The sequence below is a fragment of the Phocoena phocoena genome, chromosome 13, assembly GCF_963924675.1.
Source record: "Phocoena phocoena chromosome 13, mPhoPho1.1, whole genome shotgun sequence".
Taxonomy (NCBI): Eukaryota; Metazoa; Chordata; class Mammalia; order Artiodactyla; family Phocoenidae; genus Phocoena; species Phocoena phocoena.
The window spans coordinates 73,574,991-73,593,792 of NC_089231.1; the positions used below are offsets into that span (position 1 = coordinate 73,574,991).

The window sequence follows — 18,802 nt, forward strand, 5'->3', positions numbered from 1 at the left end:
TGCCTCCAGTCCTCCAGATGGGCTATTCCCTGAGATTTGCTCTTGCGTGGTCAGCTCCTCCTCATCCTCAGATGTCACCTCCTCCACCAGGCCTTCCTTCACCATCCTATAGAAATTAGTCCCCACCCCTGCACACTCTTTGTCCCATTACCTTGTGTTATAATCTTCATAAAACTTAGCAGCATCTGAAATGATCGTCACTTATTTGTCAGCTTGGGTTATCTATGTCGTTTCCTCTAGAATGTAAGCTCTCAGAGGGCAGAGACCCAGCAGAATGAATTGATACATAGTTGGCACCCAGTAAATATCTGCTGACTGACTATAGGCAAGTGTGGCGTATTCGACTTGGCCCCAGAGGACTTGGCACAGAGTCTGGGCGCAATAAAATCTGGCTGCGTGGAATATTTGCCAAACGAATGAATGAACCAACGAACATACTAACGAAGGCATGCAGCGTTCCGCCTGCTGACTGCCAAGTTGACTGACAGCTGGGAACCCACGGCCAGCAGACTCTTGATTGATGGGTGACAGCTGAGTGGCATCCAACAGACGCGCATCGGGGCCCCTGATTGGCTAGCTGCAGCAGCCCCTCAGAAAGGGTAAGGGGAGGGGGGGGTCCCAGGCGACCGCTCCGCGTTGGGAGGGTGCGGCACCAAGCGGCGGGAGGCGGCCGAACAGTCAGAAGCCGAGAGAGCAACTGTCGCCTCGAACTAAGGAACCGACGTCTCCGCGCATGGGCCCGGCGCGAGGGGCGGGGCGCGCGCATCACGTGAGCGTGTTTTGGACACGTGACCCGCGCAGGGCCAAGGCTCGCCCCCGCCCCCTCCTCACCTCCCCTTCGCGGGTGTGAGCGGAGCGGCCTCGGCTCACCGCTTAGCGCCCCCCTCAGCCGCTGCCGCCGCCGCCGCCTCCGCCTCCGCCCGCTGGCCATGTCCTCCGGCCGCCGCCGCCGCCGCACGAGCGCGGGGCTCCCGCGGCCCAGCGCGCAGTGAGAGCGGGGCCCTCTTGCCGTTCGCCCGCCCCGGGGCCCCCTTGTTCTCAGCGCCGCCGCCGCCGCCATGTTGGGTTCAGAGCTGCAGCGGAGCCGCCGCCGCCGCCGCCGGTGAGGGAGGCCGAGAGCGGAGCCCGCCCCGCCCCGGGGCCCAGGGAGCGGGGCCGCCTCGGAGCCCGGCCTCTCCCCGCCAGCCGCCTTCCCGGCCCGCCCGCCCGCGGTGTGAGCGAGCGAGCGAGCGCCGGGCCGCGGCCGCGCCTTCCGTTCCCGGCCTCAGCGAGCCCGCCGTCCGTTCGTTCCCCCGCCGCCGGGCCCGGTCATATCCTGCCGCGGAGCCCTCCAGAGTCAGCGCCATGGCGGAGCAGACCTACTCGTGGTGAGTGCGGGGCTCCGGGAGACCGGGGCGCGGCGAGGGTGGGGGTCGGGGCGCCGGCGAGGCCAGCCCGGGGGGAAGAGGAGAAGGAACAGGTGCCTGTTGGGGGGGCCGCGGGATAGGGGTGCACGCCCCCCTCACCCCCACCGAAGGGGGCGGCAGGCGCTCGGGGAAGGCATTGAGCGGCCAGGGACCCAGCGTCCGAGGAGGGGGTTGGAGGAGGAGGAGGCCTCCGCGGCGGATGTCATCTGGTCATAGGCGGAGCAGGTGATGGGGAAGGGGAGCTTGACTCCGGGGTGGGAAACCCACGGAAGGGAAGTGGATTTCCGCGGGCACCCTGGAACTGGCCTGAGGGGGTGGCTGATGGGCAGGAGCAATGGAAAAGGTGGAGAGGGGTGGGCTGGGGCAAAGGTGGGCCACGCAGCTGAGAGGCATCTTCTGAGAACAGGTGATAAGAGGCCGAACTTGGAAGTTGTGAGAGAGGAGGAGCCACCTCTACTGGGGCTGCTGCTTAGCCTTGGGATGGGGAGTGAATGGAGAGTTGGTGAGGTGGGCAGAGGCCTAGGTGTGAGCGGAGGAAAGCTGCGGAAGGAGAGAGTCTTGGGAACCCTGGAGGGACACCCTGGTGAAGAGGTTGGAAGGGGAGACTGTTTGGATAACTAGATTCTGGACAGGAAGTCATTGGTGACAGTGGGGCCTGGGCAGAATCTTTGTAAGGGTTGGTATCCTGTTCTGTAGAATATGAAGTGGCCCGGTGCCCTGGGTCACATGTGGGGATGGAGGATCTACAAGTTATGTCCATTTTAATGGGACTTTTTAAAGTTATAAAATATCTTGTTAAGGACTGAGAAGCGTACTATGTAGTTTATGGAATGAGAACATACCTGTCTTGAGAAGGGAGTGCTGCGGTTTGGGGAAAGGGGGATGAGACACCTCTCTTTAGCAGGCAGAGTAGAATATTTGCAGGAGGGAGTTGAAGGAATGGCGATAGTATCATTGAGGAGTGGAGTGGGGAGGAAGCAAGAAATGGGATGATGGTAGGTGCAGGGATGGAAAATCTGGTTGCAGTCTAGAGCGATTGTTAGAAGATGGTTTACTCTGTGAAGCCAATGTGGTTTGGGATAGAACTCTAGAGGCTTTCCCTTCTTAGAAAAGAGCATAGTAGAGTGGGAAGAGCATGGCGTTTAGAGTTGGTTTGGATGTCGGGTTCACCACTTAACTCGCTTTACAACTAGACAAGATAGTAAGTTTTCCATTCTTTTCTCCTTACCTATAAAATAGGGGGATTACCTTTTTCATAAACTGTAAGGATTAAATGAATAACTTTACAAAGCACAGGGTAAACTGTAAGGTGCCATGTTTTAGTATATTGTAATTATCTTAGGGAAACAGCAAAGAAATGGGTAATATCTGAAAATAAGGAATGGCCTTGGGTAGAAGGCTTTAACTGAGTGGATGATTTGTGGTGGTTGGGGTTATGAGAAGTCAGGAACTCATTGTGTCTTCACATAGGGGAAGAGGATTGGTGATTGAAGACAGTAATTCAAAAGGGAACTTCAGTGATGTATATACAATCTCAAAAAGAAGATAACTGAGAGATTGAGAGAAAGCAATGCTAAAGCAAGAATTAAAATCTTAGTGAACAGTTGTGACAACATATGTATTTTTAAAAGACGTTTAAACTACTTTGTTTTGAGCAACAGTGAGCTGCCTCTCCGTAGCAGGTGATTCGGAACACAGGATTAGAATGTTTCTAAACAATTAGAGCTTTCTTATGGACAGAATAAGAAAGGAAGTGAAGGTGCCCCTGCGTGCCTTGTGCTAACTCACTCATCTTGAGCGTCTTAACACTCTGGCCCAGCTGAGAGTCCTGATGACGATCCTTCTGTTTGTACTGTGCTGTAGAGAGGCCGTGGATGGTTCAAAGAGTAAGCACAGTGGCCAAGAATTGGGGATAATGAGAGTGTTTTACTAGGTAGGTTGGCCACACACTGTGTGATGTTGGATGGCTCTGCTACTTAAAGGAGGGTTGTTTAGTGAAGTTTGACAGTTTATAAGATTTATCCTCCTGAAATACTTCCTTCAATCTCAGGTCCCTTAGTTTGCTTTACAGGTAAAGAAAGAAGCTTCTTGAAATCAGAATGCTTAGCTCCTCACCTTTAGCATGTTTTGAGATGGAGAAAGTTTTTACAGCATCTTGGAAGAGGGTGGTGTATGGAGGGAAAGGATTGGGAAGCCAGGCAGCTTTCTTCCTGAGTAGTTCTTCCCAGGTCAACCAGGCAATAATATAAAGAACTATCCATGTGACATTTAATATATACACCTCCTTGATTCTCCCAAGTCCCTGAGGTAGGTGATCTTTCCCTATTTTATAGAGGAGGAAACTTAGGCTCAGGAGCCCAAATGATTTGTCCCAGATACTTCAACTGTGGTGCTTTTTCTTGTTGTTGTTGTTGTGGCATGAATTCTCCATGATTTTATTCATTCTCATTGAAGTGTAAGTATGGAAAGGGTATGCCCAAAGTACATGTAAACCGTTTTGGATTGTCTGTCATTTTGCAGTGTCTTTGTCACTGTTCCCTTGGTTTGATCAACAATCAAGAGTTGATTTTTTTGAAAATAGGTTTGCACTTTATTTGTATGTGGTCTTTAGGAAAATCAACCTTGTGGAGACTACTGTGGTGGTATGGATATGTCTGAGGTGGAGTCAGTGAAGAGGGTAGGAACATATGAAAATAGGTTCCTTTAGGATTTTTGTGGAGTAAGACATGTAAATTATAAAACAGGATTGGCCATGAGTTGATTATTGTTGAATCTCAGTGGTGAGTCTAATTATTCTGTATACTTTTACATGTTAAACATTTTCATAATAGATTAAAAAAAAAACCGCTACACAGAAAGAAGTTCATGCTGTTCTCTAGTTTCTTGTGCCTGCTTTTTTCCTAGCAAATTCTATCAAAGTTCTGTTACCCAGCTGTGAAGCATTTTCTGACCACCCCAACTGAAAGTAAGCTCTTTGTGGTTTTTTTAAATTTATTTATTTTTGGCCGCGTTGGGCCTTCGTTGCTGTGCATGGGCTTTCTCTAGTTGCGGCGAGCCGGGGCCACTCTTTGTTGTGGTGCGCGGGCTTCTCATTGCGGTGGTTTCTCTTGTTGCAGAGCACGGAACTCTAGGTGCGCAGGCTTCAGTAGTTGTGGCTCGAGGGCTCTAGAGCACAGGCTCGGTAGTTGTGGCGCACGGGCTTAGTTGCTCCGCGGCCTGTGGGATCTTGCCGGACCAGGGATTGAACCCGCCTCCTCTTCATTGGCAGGCGGATTCTTAACCACTGCACCACCAGGGAAGTCCCAGCTCTTTGTTTTTGACACTTGTTTTGTCTGCCTCACTTCTTCCTTTTCAAGTGTAAATACCTAGTCTCCTCACTGGATGGTAAGTTTTTTGAGGGTAAGGATGCAGTTACACTAACCTTTGTCCTCCTCTAGTGCCTAGCACATTGTCTTGCCCATAGCTCCTGCTTAGTAAATACTGAACAATTGAATATGATAGGTTTTCAGTGTGGTTCGTCCTTTGTTGAAAGAATATTGAGTGTAAGAGGAAGCTACAGATAGATGAGTGTTTGTAATACATATACTTACAAAAGAGCTTTTGGTAACTTAGTTTCCTGGTGTCTCAGTGTTGTAAGAGTGAAGGGTACCATCCCTTAATAGTTTTAAATAAAAGCGATTGACAGAAGAAATTAAAATAATTGGTAGTAACACCACAGTCTTTATCACGGGTCACGATTAACCACAAGATTCTGCTTGTATCCTTTTTATTCATAAAAACTGAGGAAATAAAAGCATGCATATGAAAACACACATTGAAGGTGCAAAGTAGACTTTTATTAATTTGAGAGAAACACCTTGCTCAATGTATATTTATGAGCAGTTGTTTTAGCGTAAGTTCTGTGAGAAATAGTACCTTCTCTCTTCTTGGAGTCAGTGCAGTACTTGTATATACTTGCACTTGAATCTTGGTAAAAATTACTTATATTAGGGTGAATGTTGCTGTGTAGGGGGAAAAGGAAGTCAGTCCATGTGAACCTCATTCACATGAATTTCATTACCAAAGTAGTATCATCATAATTTATTGTGTGTTTTCTGTGTGCTGGGGCTTTACAATCATTGCTCAGTAAGGAAACTGAGGCTCAGAGAGTGTAAGTGACTTGCCCAAAGATATAAATAGAAAAACGGTTCAAAGTCAAGACTGTTGCACACCAAGACTCCAACACTGAATCTGTCTGCTTCCTTGTCCACAGTCACTACTCTAAGCCATCCCTCTTTTGCTTGAGTTCCTTGTTAGCCTCCTCACTGGTTCCCTCCATTCTCCGCACAGTGGCCATCCATTCTCCTGAGTAGTCTTCTGACAGCCTAACTCAGGTCATGTCAGTCCTCTGTTTAAAACTCTTTAATGGCTTTTGGCCACATTTAGAATAAAATCCAAATTCATTAGTGGGGCTCTTCATGGCCTCATTTTGTATGTGTTTTTGAGGGATGACAGATAGTAAACAAACTACAGGTTACACAGAGGTAAAAGTTTTTCTCTTTTGGTGCTCTGTCCAGTGCTTGGCATATAATAGGTGGTTTGGCAAGTATTTACTGAACAGTGAATGAACATGCCTCCCCCTGGGCTGCCTGTCTGAAGATCTGTTCTAAGGACTGCATTATATTGAGATGATATGTTGTGTGACAGTGAACATTGTCAATGTCAGGTATTTGCAAATAATGCTAAACTGGAGAATGAAAAGCGAAGCAGATCTCTAGAATGAATGGAAGTTATATCTGGTTTTGGATTTCTGTTATGTATCACTGTATCTGTTATGATCATATCTGATTGTCTTGTGATCATTGCATCTGGTGAAAGTTTTTCAGAGAGAAACTATTTACTTGAAAATGTGTGTCTAGCATTATAGACTTTAGATTTGCTTATTATTTTTAAAACATGTTTTGCCTGTAAAGTGCTATGATAGTAATGTTTTGGGGACTTCCTGGTGGCGTGGTTAAGAATCCGCTTTCCAATGCAGGGGACATGGGTTCGATCCCTGGTCGGGGAACTAGATCCCACATGCATGCCACAACTAAGAGTTTGCATGCTGCAACTAAGGAGTCCTTCTGCCACAACTAAGACCTGGCGCAACCAAAATAAGTAAATTTAAAAAAAAAAGATAATAATGTTTTGGCAATACATGATTCAAGCTAAAATTACCCAAAGATAAGACCATGAATTTGTATTGAAATAACCTTCCTCAATGTTTCTTATGTTTCCTCAGCATTGGGGATCTGGGGACTTGGTAACCATATCAGCCTGTAATTTATCAAGTAGTACTACGAATTAAAATGCCTAATGTTCATGCATTTCTCAAAATAGATTTCTGTGATCATTTATTTTAGAGATAATAAATGCCACTGAATTGAGGTGTTATGTAGTTCTGTATAATTGTATTTTACTTCAACATTAATAACTTATTTAGTTTTCATCATTCTTACCTGTTTCATCAAAGCATCTCATGAAAAATCAAGGATGCCCTAAGAAGAAAACGTCTAATGAAGTGCTGTTTTAGTTGGCTACATTAGTACCTGAAACTTTATGTGATTGCTGTCCTTGACAATAGAGCCAGAAGTATAATTTTATTTTCAAAATTCTATATTTTCTGGAGTTTAATGGTTCCTTCTTAGGAGTTAAAGGAAAAGAGTGGTTTTATTTGTTGTATGTATAAATCAAGAAACGTTTGCAACTTTGAGTTTCTATAGCATATTTTCTAATCCTCACTTAAAGAGTTAGAGGCAGAGTTCTCCTTTTCTGGAATTTTAACCTCTTAGATGTCTAGAGGGGCTCCATGTGACCAAATTCAGTTTTACAGGGAAAATCTACAGTTAGTTCCCATGATGCTCACAATGAATTACCTCTCAGATTTTGTTAGTAGATCTCATTAGGGCCACAGCTTAAAATAAATCAGACCCACTCATTTGCTGTGATAAGACTAGATTGAGCTCCTATGAAAAAGTTAGGTTTGAAAATACTTTTAAGGCATTAGACCGTTGAATATGTAGCAGCCAAATAGAGACCTAAGAGAAAATCCCATTTCTTGATTGGTCCGGTTCACCCTAACTTGGTAAGAAAACTTGATAATCTGTTTTGGAGTTCCAGGTTTGATAATGAAGAACCACTAAAGGATTTTTTAAAAATGCACTAAAGTAGAGGTGTGTTTTAATTGCTTTTTACATGTTTATAAATTATACTGAATATAAGTGATCACTCAAAGTATTCAGTTCTGTCAGTACCACTCATTAAATTTTATTTGATATCCTAAGATAGGATCTAATTCTGTTCTGATTTATTATTTTTCTTTTCCTTTCTATTTTTAAAATTAATTTATTTTTGGCTGTGTTGGGTCTTCGTTGCTGTGCGCGGGCTTCCTCTAGTTGCGGCGAGCGGGGGCTACTCTTCGTTGCAGTGCATGGGCTTCTCCTTGCAGTGGCTTCTCTTGTTGTGGAGCATGGGCTTTAGGTGCGTGGACTTCAGTTGTTGCAGCACGTGAGCTCATTAGTTGTGGCCCACAGGTCCTAGAGCATAGGCTCAGTAGTTGTGGCACATGGGCTTAGTTGCTCCGCGGCCTGTGGGATCTTCACGGACCAGGGATTGAACCCGTGTCTCCTGCATTGGCAGGTGGATTCTTAACCACTGTACCACCAGCAGAGTCCCATGTTCTGGTTTCTTTAAATTGAGAAGTCTTTAGTTTGAAGGTGATTTTCATCTCTGAGTAACTGTGACCTAGTCTTGTCTTAGTCCCAGTGTTGAATTTTGTACAATGGTTATTATGCCTGTCATACTCCACAGGGTTGCTCTAAGGATTCAGTGAGGTAATATATGTGAAAATGCTTTGAAAAGTGCTACATGCAATATAGAAGCAAGTTATTTGTTCTCTACATTTTTAGACCCAGACCAGTTCCAGGCAGAGTTCCTCACTGCAGATAAGATTTTTCTTTTTTTTTTTAATATTAAAAAAAATTGAGGTGTAGTTGATTTACAACATTATGTTAGTTTCCGCTCTACAACATAGTGATTCAGTATTTTTTAGAGATTATATTCCATTTAAAGTTGTTGCAAAATATTGGCTTTATTACCTGTGCTGTGCAGTATATCCTTGTAGCTTATTTATTTTATGCATAGTAGCTTGTACTTCTTAATCCCCTATCCCTATTTTTCCCCTCCCCCACAAAAAAGATTTTTCTTGTTTCACAATTTAAACAGCATTTAAACTTTGAGATATCCTAGTAAGAATTCTATGGAGATGTTTGAATAATGCCATATAAAAAGAAATAGAAATATTAGTTTGCAAGTTGTCATTGATCTCTGTTGTTGCCTTTGAAATGTGTTATAAGGTCATCTCCGTTTAGTCACAAGCTTCATAGTCCAGTGCTGCTTACCACAAAACAAGAAAAATTGTGACTTGAATAAAGGCTAAAATTTTTCGTAATAACTGTATTTTGATCTTTTGAAGGCAGTTTCCCTCATAATCGTGGATAATCCTAGTCATTGTCTCGTTTTTGTTTTGTTTTTAAATGCACAGGAAAATTTTCTACCTTAAAATGCCTGAGGAGGGGCTGTTAGTGGTGGGTTATCTGTTTTTCTTACTGCACACCAAGTCTGCCAGGCACGCTCACTTCCCTTTATCTGAGGGCTTCAGGCTTGGGCTTCACTCTTGACCTAAATAAGACATGTGTATCAAAGTTTTGTTAATTGTTTCTTCAACCTGGTTATACACACATTTTGGCCTAAGTACAGTGCTTGACCTTTTGTTATTTCCTTGTCTTAATTTTTGCCCAGAATTGTCTAGCTTGACCTTCCAAACTTGACTAAATCTTCACGCCTTGCCTGACAGCCTTAACTTTTAAACCTTTGACTGTACACTCTGATTTTATAAATGCCCAGAAATTTACATTCATTTCTCGAAAGTGCTTGCAAAAATACTACCGTTAGAAGTAAAAGCTAGTTTTAGAGAGTGAATGCTCTTACTTATGCTACTGATTAGCACAAGCACTGATACCTTAAAAATATTAAGGCCTAATATCTTAAAAAGCATTTTCAAACCTAACTTCATAGGGTTCAATCTAGTCTTATTACAGGAATACATCCTGGGACCACAGCTAGGTTAGCTAAAGATAGTTAAGGATTTGAGATGAGGTCAGTTAACCAAGAGGGAGAGTGTAGAGAGGACAGAATGGAGGACTAGAGTTGAGGCCTGGGAAACTCACAGTTGAGAAATGGGAGGAAGAGGAGGAGTCAAGGGAAGCTCCATCAGAGGTAGGATAATTAGGAAAGTGCAATCAATGGTGATTAAAGAAAAGGCACAGAGAATTTTTAGGGGCAGTAGTGTAAAAAGCTTCAGGATTCAAAGAGAATGAAGAAAAAACAGGCTATTGACTTTGCAAAGGAAGTCATTACTGAAAGTGCTCTAATAAAGATCAGAGGAGTGAGGGTGAAACGCAGATTAGGGATGGGTAGTGAAGAAATAAAGGTGTCCTTTGGGTACTGGCCATTTGTTTGAGAGATGGGATGTGAAAGACATAAGGAAGGAGGATGGTTGATACAGACAGCAGAGTCATAAGGATCTTTTGTTTTTATTTATTTTATATAAGGGAGAGAACTGTGTATTTGAAGCCAAGGAGGAGAAATTGATCTTGGAAAGAAATTGGTTTTTTACTGTAGTTTAAGTTTTAGAGATTTCTACTTTTTTTTTTTTAAGTCCTGGATTTCAGTTAGGAGTTGTGAAGAGGACTCAATGGGGAATGAATGCTATGTAGTGTACATTCAGTCTTTGTTTCTTTTGATCTTTACGTTGTCACTAGTTTGGATTGTATTACATTTGCATTCTTAGGGCTTTTTTAATTGCCTACAGTATAAAATCCAATCTTCAGTCTGCTTTTCAAAATAATCTGGCCTTGTAACCCTACTTTTCTTTAAAAATTTGTTATTTCAGCCAAACTGGATTACTCGCTGTTTCCCCTTTTCTTTAAGCTGGCTGGTATACCTGGTTAGCCTTTCTCCCAAGCCTCTGAAATATGTGAGTCCTACCTGTCTTTTCAAGGTCCAGCTGAAATGCTGTCCTCTTGTTACAGAGCCTTCTGATTGGCCCAGGAGAAATATTCTTCTGATGCCTGTAGTTCTTTATCTGATCCTGTCAGATGGCAGTGCTTTTACGGTTTTCTGACCTTGTATTGAATGTATTTATGTGGCTCTTTTCCCATGTTGGCAGTGAACTTTGTAAAGGTAGGATCAAAGGCATTAATTTCGTGGTTTAACGACCTATATGCATAATAGAGACTCAGATTTTAAAAATTTATTTATTTATTTATTTATTTATGGCTGCATTGGGTCTTCGTTGCTGAGTGCGAGCTTTCTGTAGTTGGGGCGAGCGGGGGCTACTCTTCGTTGCAGTGCATGGGCTTTTCATTGCAGTGGCTTCTCTTGTTGTGGAGCATGGACTCTAGGCGCATGGCCTTCAGTAATTGTGGCTTGCAGGCTCCAGAACACAGGCGCAGTAGTTGTGGCTTGCAGGTTCATTAGTTGTGGTGCACGGGCTTAGTTGCTCCGCGGCATGTGGGATCTTCCCGGACCAGGGCTCAAACCCATGTCCCCTGCATTGGCAGGCGGATTCTTAACCACTGTGCCACCAGGGAAGTCCCTTTTTTTTTGTTTGTTTTATAGAATGAATACTTTAGAGGTGAAGTTTGTCAGGTGCAGGATTTTAGAATAGAATGTCTCCTTAAAAATAAAATGACAGGGCACATAGAAGAGAGAAAATAATAACTTGTATAACGTCTCACTCCTCTTTGAAGAAAATACAAAAGTAAAATTGTTACTGTTAAATTGGGTCATGTGTTGTGGCCAGATTCCCCTAACTTCTTAATATCCATACAGCACCTAGAGAATGAAAGTGGCTCAGCCTGGGAACTGAACTCCTAAGGGAGACATTTACAAAGGACCACAGGCCCTTTAGAGTAGTCATCTCCATTTATCTCCAGTCTTCTTCAGCTGCCCACAGACTGACTGCTAACTATTTATAATTTATCTCCCAAACAGGTACTGGTTAAATATGTGACATATATGACACCTATGTAAGTGGAGAAGCTCTGCTATTTTGTTTCTGCAATTAGCAAAACAGTTTTAGGGAAATTTTTTTCAAATGAAAATATTTTGCAGGAAACTTCCTTTGAGGTGTGAGGAGAGCTATAAGCTATATGGAAACTAGCTTCGGAAGAATTTAACATTTTCTCTCTTTTGCTTCTATTTAAGAAATTCATATTTTTTTGTATTTAAGCTGTTTAAAAAGTTAACATTTTTAAAAGTAGAAACTTACATTTCATTTTTTTCCTGTTTCTAAAAGACTGTTTTTTGACTCATATTTTTGGTCTCTTGTTTAATAATTAATATTCAGAAAGGGAAATTAAATTTTTTTAAATTTAAATTTTTAAAATTTTTATTGGAGCATAGTTGATTGAAAATGTTGTGTTAGTTTCTGCTGTACAGCAAAGTGAATCAGTTATACGTATACATATATTCACTCTTTTTTAGGTTCTTTTCCCATATAAGTCATTCCAGCGTTTTGAGAAGAGTTCCCTGTGCTATGCAATAGATCCTTATTAGTTATCTATTTTATATATATATTATTGTGTATATGTCAATCCCAATCTCCCAGTTTATCCCTCCCCCACTTCCCCTCTGGTAACCATAAGTTTGTTTTCTATATTTGTGACTCTATTTCTGTTTTGTAAATAAGTTCATTTGTACCATTTTTTTAGATTCCATGTATAAGCGATATCATATATTTGTCAGAAAGGGCAATTTAAAAATATATGGCTTGGTGTGTGCATATTATTTTTGTTTGTTTGTTTTGTTTTTGCGGTACGCGGGCCTCTCACTGTTGTGGCCTCTCCCGTTGCGGAGCACAGGCTTCGGACACGCAGGCTCAGCGGCCATGGCTCACGGGCCCAGCCGCTCCGCGGCATGTGGGATCTTCCCGGACTGGGGCACGAACGCGTGTCCCCTGCATTGGCAGGCGGACTCTCAACCACTGTGCCACCACGGAAGCCCTGGTGTGTGCATATTTTAAATTTCATAGATACAGTAGTGATTCAGTCTTAGGTCAGAATTAAGTAACCTAGTTGGGACTTCCCTGGTGGCGCAGTGGTTAAGAATCTGCCTGTCAATGCAGGGGACACAGGTTCAAGCCCTGGTCCGGGAAGATCCCACTTGCTGCAGAGCAGCTAAGCCCGTGAGCCACAACTACTGAGCCCGAGTGCTGCAACTCCTGAAGCCCGCGTGCCTAGAGCCAGTGCTCCGCAACAAGAGAAGCCAATGCAATGAGAAGCTCGTGTACCGCAACGAAGAGTAGCCCCCACTCGCTGCAACTAGAGAAAGCCCACATGCAGCAACGAAGACCCAACGCAGCCAAATAAATAAATAAATTAAATAACCTAGTCATCTGGAATAGGCATAAACCAGAAGTTTGGGGAATTAGGAGTTTGTTTTTGAACCTTTGCATGCTGCACGATGGTGAAAATAACCTGCAGGCCTAAGGATGATGTATTAGGCTGGTATTCATGGATAGCAGAAATTCTAAAAGCCAAACTAAAGGTTATCAACCAACTTAGAAAAAAGGGAATAACAGGTAACCTCTTCATTCTTTCTCATCTTTGCTCCTGGATGACCCTTCTTTTTGTTCTCTTAGTACACTGCACTTGCCTCTTTCAGTTGTTTGTTTCCTTGTTTATCTCCCCGTAAAGTTTTGAGGACATGAGTTATAGTTTGTTCATGTCTTTATCTTCAGTGGTTTGGTACCTAGTTTATTTAAATTAGTATTATTCTGTCTTTAATTTTTTAAAATAATAATCTTAAAATAATAAAATTAGTAAGATGGAAGAGTATGTAATATCTTAAATTGCTCTCAACCTTTAGTTTAAGAGCTTAAAGGGACAAGCATTAAATATCTTTTGAGATACATAGATCGCTCTCTTAAGCTGAGTAAATGAAACTTTATTCAAGGTGCTAAGCTGGACTTACCTTGATAATCACTTTCATTCTTGGAACCTTTTCAAAATACAGTGGGAGAATTGGCTACTGTATTGGTTAACTATTGCCACCATAATACTGCATAACAAATTGCCCCATAACTCAGTGCTTAAAATATCAATTGATCTTCACGTTGGCTGGGACAACTTTGCTTCTTGCTTCAGATCTATAAGTCAGCTGGGTGACTGCTTCATGTGTGTGCATTTTGGAGCCCAGGCTGAATGGGCAGCAGCTACCCAAGGGAAGTTCTTCTCATGACAGTGGTAGAAGCACAAGAGGGCAAGTGGGAACATGCAAGGCTTCTTGAAGCTCAGGCTCAGAACTGGCACATTACCATTTCTGCTTCATTCTTTCGGCCAAAACAAGTCATGTGGTGGAACCCAAAGACAAGGAGCCACAAAACTATACCTTGCCGTTTTCGTGGGAGGAGCTGCAGAATCACAGGGCTAAGGAGCATATTTGGGGAGGGGTGAGGAATTCGGGCCAGTAATGCAGACAACCATAGTTGAAATTCTCTCTTCCTTTTCATATGGCTAGCTTTCACTTGTTCATTCTGTTCTATCTAAAATGAAGGATTTCATATAGGTCCCTTTCTATAACATTATGGTTTTCATTCTAATGGTTTATGTTTTTAAAATAGCTTTTTTGAGATATAATTCACATACTGTACAACTCACTAATTTAAAATATACGATCCAGTGGTTTTTAGTACATTCACAAAGTTGTGCAACTATCACTACAGTCAATTTTAGAGCATTTTTTCCATCCCAAAGGAAACCCTGTACCTGTTTCGTTTCCCCCTTTTCCCCAGCCCTGGCAGCTGCTAATGTGCTTATGGTTTCTGTGGACTTGTCTATTTCATATAAATGGAGTAATAAAATATGTGGTCTTTTGACTTATTTCACTTCGCATAATGTTTTCAGGGTCCATCATGTTGTAGCATGTATTAGTGCTTCATTCCTTTTTATTGCCAAATATTCAGTTGTATGTATATACCACATTAGTCTATTTATACACATTTGTCCATGGTTGTTTGGGTTTTCACTTTTTGGCTATTATGTATAATAATGTTGCTATGAACATTTATGTAAAAGTTTTTGTGCAGATATGTTTACATTTCTCTTGGGTAGATACCTAGGAATGGAATTGCTGGCTCTTAGGGTTTCTGTGTTTAACATTTTGAAGAACTGCCAAGCTGTTTTCCAGAATGGCTGCACCATTTTGTATTCCCACAGCAATGTCTGAGGGTTCTGATCTCTCCAAATGCCCACCAATTCTTGTCATTGTCCATCTTTTTAATTATAGACATCCTAGTGGGTGTGAGTAGTTTTTGTGTAATATTTATATCTTAGAATTTATAAAAGAGGAAAAAAGCAGTGGTTTTAGAAGGTTAGATCTGTTTGTTCTTAACAGTGTAGTACCAAAGTTGAACCTCAGTTTTAGTTACCTAAAAATCCAGCATTGAGGGGAAAAATATAATCTTTTGGCTCACAGATTTTTCTTCAGACTACTCCTTGTATTTTTTACATGCTAGAATCATTTAGGAAGAAATTAGCCTCAGATGACTGTTACTTCCCTTTGGGTAAGTGAATGACCAGATTGCTCTGGCAACCTGCTGCATCATCAGTAGTCCTGGGACTGGTTTAATGACTGAAGTTGTTGTGGTTTTGTTGCGGGGGTGGGGGGCTCCATATCTCTTTTTGCCAGGAAGGTACTCACTAGAGGAATTAGTTGTAAAATATGACCTTCTCTGGGGAAGCACTGTCCAGTAGAAATATAATGTGAGGAACATATATAATTTAAAGTTTTCTAGTAGCCACATTAAAAGCAGCAAGTGAAATTAATTTTAATAATGTCATTTAACTCAGTATATCAGAAATATTTATCATATCATTGATTGTATATAATCAATACAAAACTTATTAACGAAATATTTTATGTTATATTTTTAGCACAAAGTCTTCTCAGTTCAGACTAGCCACATTTCAAGAGCTCAGTAGCTACATGTGGCTAGCAGCTACCATATTTTACAGTACAGTCCTGGAGGTCTAAGAGTTTATGATCTAGATTTCTGCTCACATGTATGATGATTGTGTATCGTTAGGAAAAACAGATGAGTGCTTTATCAGCCTGTATTTCTGGTTCTTTAATTTTATGTTGTTACTGACCCCTCCCCCCCCCCCCCTTTTTTTTTTAATGTGGAAGACAGTCTTTAGAAGGGTACAGAGAGGCAAGCTCCTTACAGGTCAAATTTTTATGGTGAGTAGAGATTAGTTAGCAAGAGGAAGAAAAACATTGGTCTCCCTCATCATTAAGGGTGTATGAGGTTCCATTGTTCTTAGCAAATGAAAGAAATCTGTTGGATCTGCTGTTGTTTGGTCGTAATTCTAATTGTTCTGTATGTTCAGGGTCTGCTTTGGCCTGTTCTTTAGATAGTTATGCACTACTTGTACTGTTTGACCACGCAACTCACTTGGCTAGACAGAAAAAGTTGTAGATTTGATTTCTATAATTAATGAATGAGTTTATGCCTGCTGGGACTCCAGCATAGTAACTAAAGCAGAATAAACAGGATCCTCTCTCTTCCATGAGTTTGCGGTGTTGTTAGAGACTGTTTGGCATTTGCTGGGTTAAATGCCAGCAAATGTAATTAAGACAGTTTTGAGAGAAAGGAGATTTCAGGGTGGGCCATTATATAGACTGTGTGTCCCAATCATTTGATTACTGGAAGGACTGAATTTGGTCAAAAGTGTCTTAATATTTGAGTGCCTTTACTCATAGTGTACATTTTCTTTTTTTTTTTTTTGGCTGCACCTTGCAGCTTGTGGGATCTTAGTTCCCTGACCAGGGATCGAACCTGCGCCCCCTGTGGTGGAACTGCAGAGTCTTAACCACTGGACCACCAGGGAAGTCCCCCATGGAGTACATTTTCTAATTTGCCTCAGTCCCTACCACATTCTGTTCCTGTACACTGAGTCTCTACATCACTAGTTTATATTATTTACCTGGCCCCTAAAGGCAATCAGGTTGTGGCCCCCTGTGATCAGTTCGTTGCCTCAAGGATGGGCTAGGGATAAGGAGATAGCGATCAGTACCCCAGTGATGCTAGATATGGGCACTTGCATATTGAAGACACAAATACTTTCACCAAATTTGACCACTGCATTAAGTATCACTGACAGTCGGATACCTTAATGTTCTAACAAATGTTCCATCGGCCATTGTTCTGGTTTTCTAAGTGTTAACATGCAGTTATTCTAAGTGGAATTCACATGCCTTTGGATTGGGGTCTATGAATGGTATCCTGACCAAGAAAACAAAGATCAGTACTTAATTTACATGGAATAGCCTAATGCACTCATCTTTGAGCTCTTGGCATTTTTGATAGTGTGGACTCAGGGCCCGTTTGTGAGTTTATGTATTTGAATTTGAAGGCCACATGAAATCCTTGTGTATTGTAGGCCCTCAGTGCACAATTGTGGGTTTAAAGAATACTGTGAGTGGTACTATTTTTTTGGGTCAACAGTTTATTTGGTGGCTTTGTTGTGTTTTTGATATACATTATGATATTGATAATTTCCAAATAAAGTTTGTCTCTTGTTCGTTAACTTCATTTTTTGAAATGGGCTTGAAAGCTTTAGCCAAAGAGAGAAATAATAATGTTTTTTAGTTGTTGAGTTTTAAATGCTTTGGTTTGTTGGAGGGATGAAATATTAATTTAAGGGCTATTTTACTTGTTCTCAGCTGAATGCACAGTATGCAAGTGGCTACGCTTCAAGTTTGTTGGGCCAGTGTGGACAGAATTGGAAGGCTTACTTCTTCTCTGGTCTTGTATACTAAATAATTCCACTCCTCTGGTAGTAAAACCTAATTTAGATCTCTTCTGGTAGTAAAAACACAAGACCTTAACTGATGTGAAGTTAGTTATATGACCTATTTATCACACTTAGTGTAACTCTTCACTTTGCTGCAGGAATGTTTTTGTTTTTGCTTTTGCTTTTTTTCGCCGTGCCGCGCGGCTTGCAGGATCTTAGTTCCCCCACCAGGGATTGAACCGGCCCTGGCAGTGAAAGCACCGAGTCCTGACTGCTGGATCGCCAGGGAATTCCCAGGAATGTTTGTGTTTGATTGTGGAGTACTGCCTGAAACCCTTCTCGGGATGTTGGGCAATGCTAATGTATGTACTGTGTTGCCTTTCTTAAAGTGAAAAAATGAGGATTCTGAGACATCTTTAGTTGCAGGAATATCAGATAAAGAATTACGGAACTGTAATACGTGTTTTATTGGTACAGATTTGAAAAATGTAGATAAACAGAAAACGGTAAGAACACTACTCAGAGTCCCACCAACCCACAGAAATCCTTCATTAAATTTGTTGCTTGTCTTTCAGTTCTGTAAAAAAAAATGCATATGCTTGTGACCCCCCCCCTTTTTAAAAATTTACACAAAAGTTCACTGACAATCAGAAATCCCAGATAAGGAGTAATTAAAAAATTATAGCTACCTAAAATTTAAATTGCCTAGAAAACTCATGGTAACATTTCATATTATCCTTTGGGGTAGATCTTTTCTTTTTTGCGGTACACGGGCCTCTCACTGTTGTGGCCTCTCCGGTTGCAGAGCACAGGCTCCGGACACACAGGCTCAGCGGCCATGGCTCACGGGCCCAGCCGCTCCGCAGTATGTGGCATCTTCCTGGACTGGGGCACGAACCCATGTCCCCTGCATTGGCAGGCGGACTCTCAGCCACTGTGCCACCAGGGAAGCCCCTGGGGTAGATCATTTTTTACACAAAAATAGGAACAGCTTCATACTGTGTTTTCATTTTTATGTGATGTTTATTATCTACAGAAGAATGTGTTCTGTGTATGTAAGTTATGAAGCATAATCAACACTCAGGAACATCACCAAATAACTAAATAACTATGGGATTACGAATACTCTTGAAGTTCTCTATGTACTCCTTGGTCCCTACTCCTGCCTCTGTCCCCTACCCCTGCAGGGTAACCTCTGTTGTGATTTTGTGTTTACCATTTCTTTGCTTTTTAAAAAAATGAGTTTTACGTTTACTGTGTTTTTATGTTTTACAGTACAACATAATGTTTAGTTTTGCTCTGTTTTTATAAACTTGAGTATTATAAAGATATATATTATCTTTTATAATTTGCTTTTTTCAATAAATATTGTTCCCAAGACTTGTCTGAGTTACGGTACTCATTTCCACTGCTGTATGTTGTTCCATCCTGTGCATATCCCATACTTTATTTATCTATTCTTCTGTTGATGGATATTTCGGCCTCTAGTTTGGGGCTATTGCAAAGAGTTCTGCT

General features: G+C 41.9%; 1 protein-coding gene across 1 annotated transcript in view; it reads left to right on the forward strand.

The window, feature by feature from the left end:
• Window positions 1-837: 837 nt before the first annotated feature.
• SPPL3 (signal peptide peptidase like 3) overlaps window positions 838-18,802 on the forward strand; it is a 116,676-nt gene continuing 98,711 nt past the window's right edge. Inside the window, exon 1 of the mRNA XM_065889974.1 lies at window positions 838-1,367. Coding sequence (XP_065746046.1) covers window positions 1,345-1,367 — 23 coding nt within the window. The 5' untranslated portion in view covers window positions 838-1,344. The remainder of the gene's footprint in view (window positions 1,368-18,802) is intronic.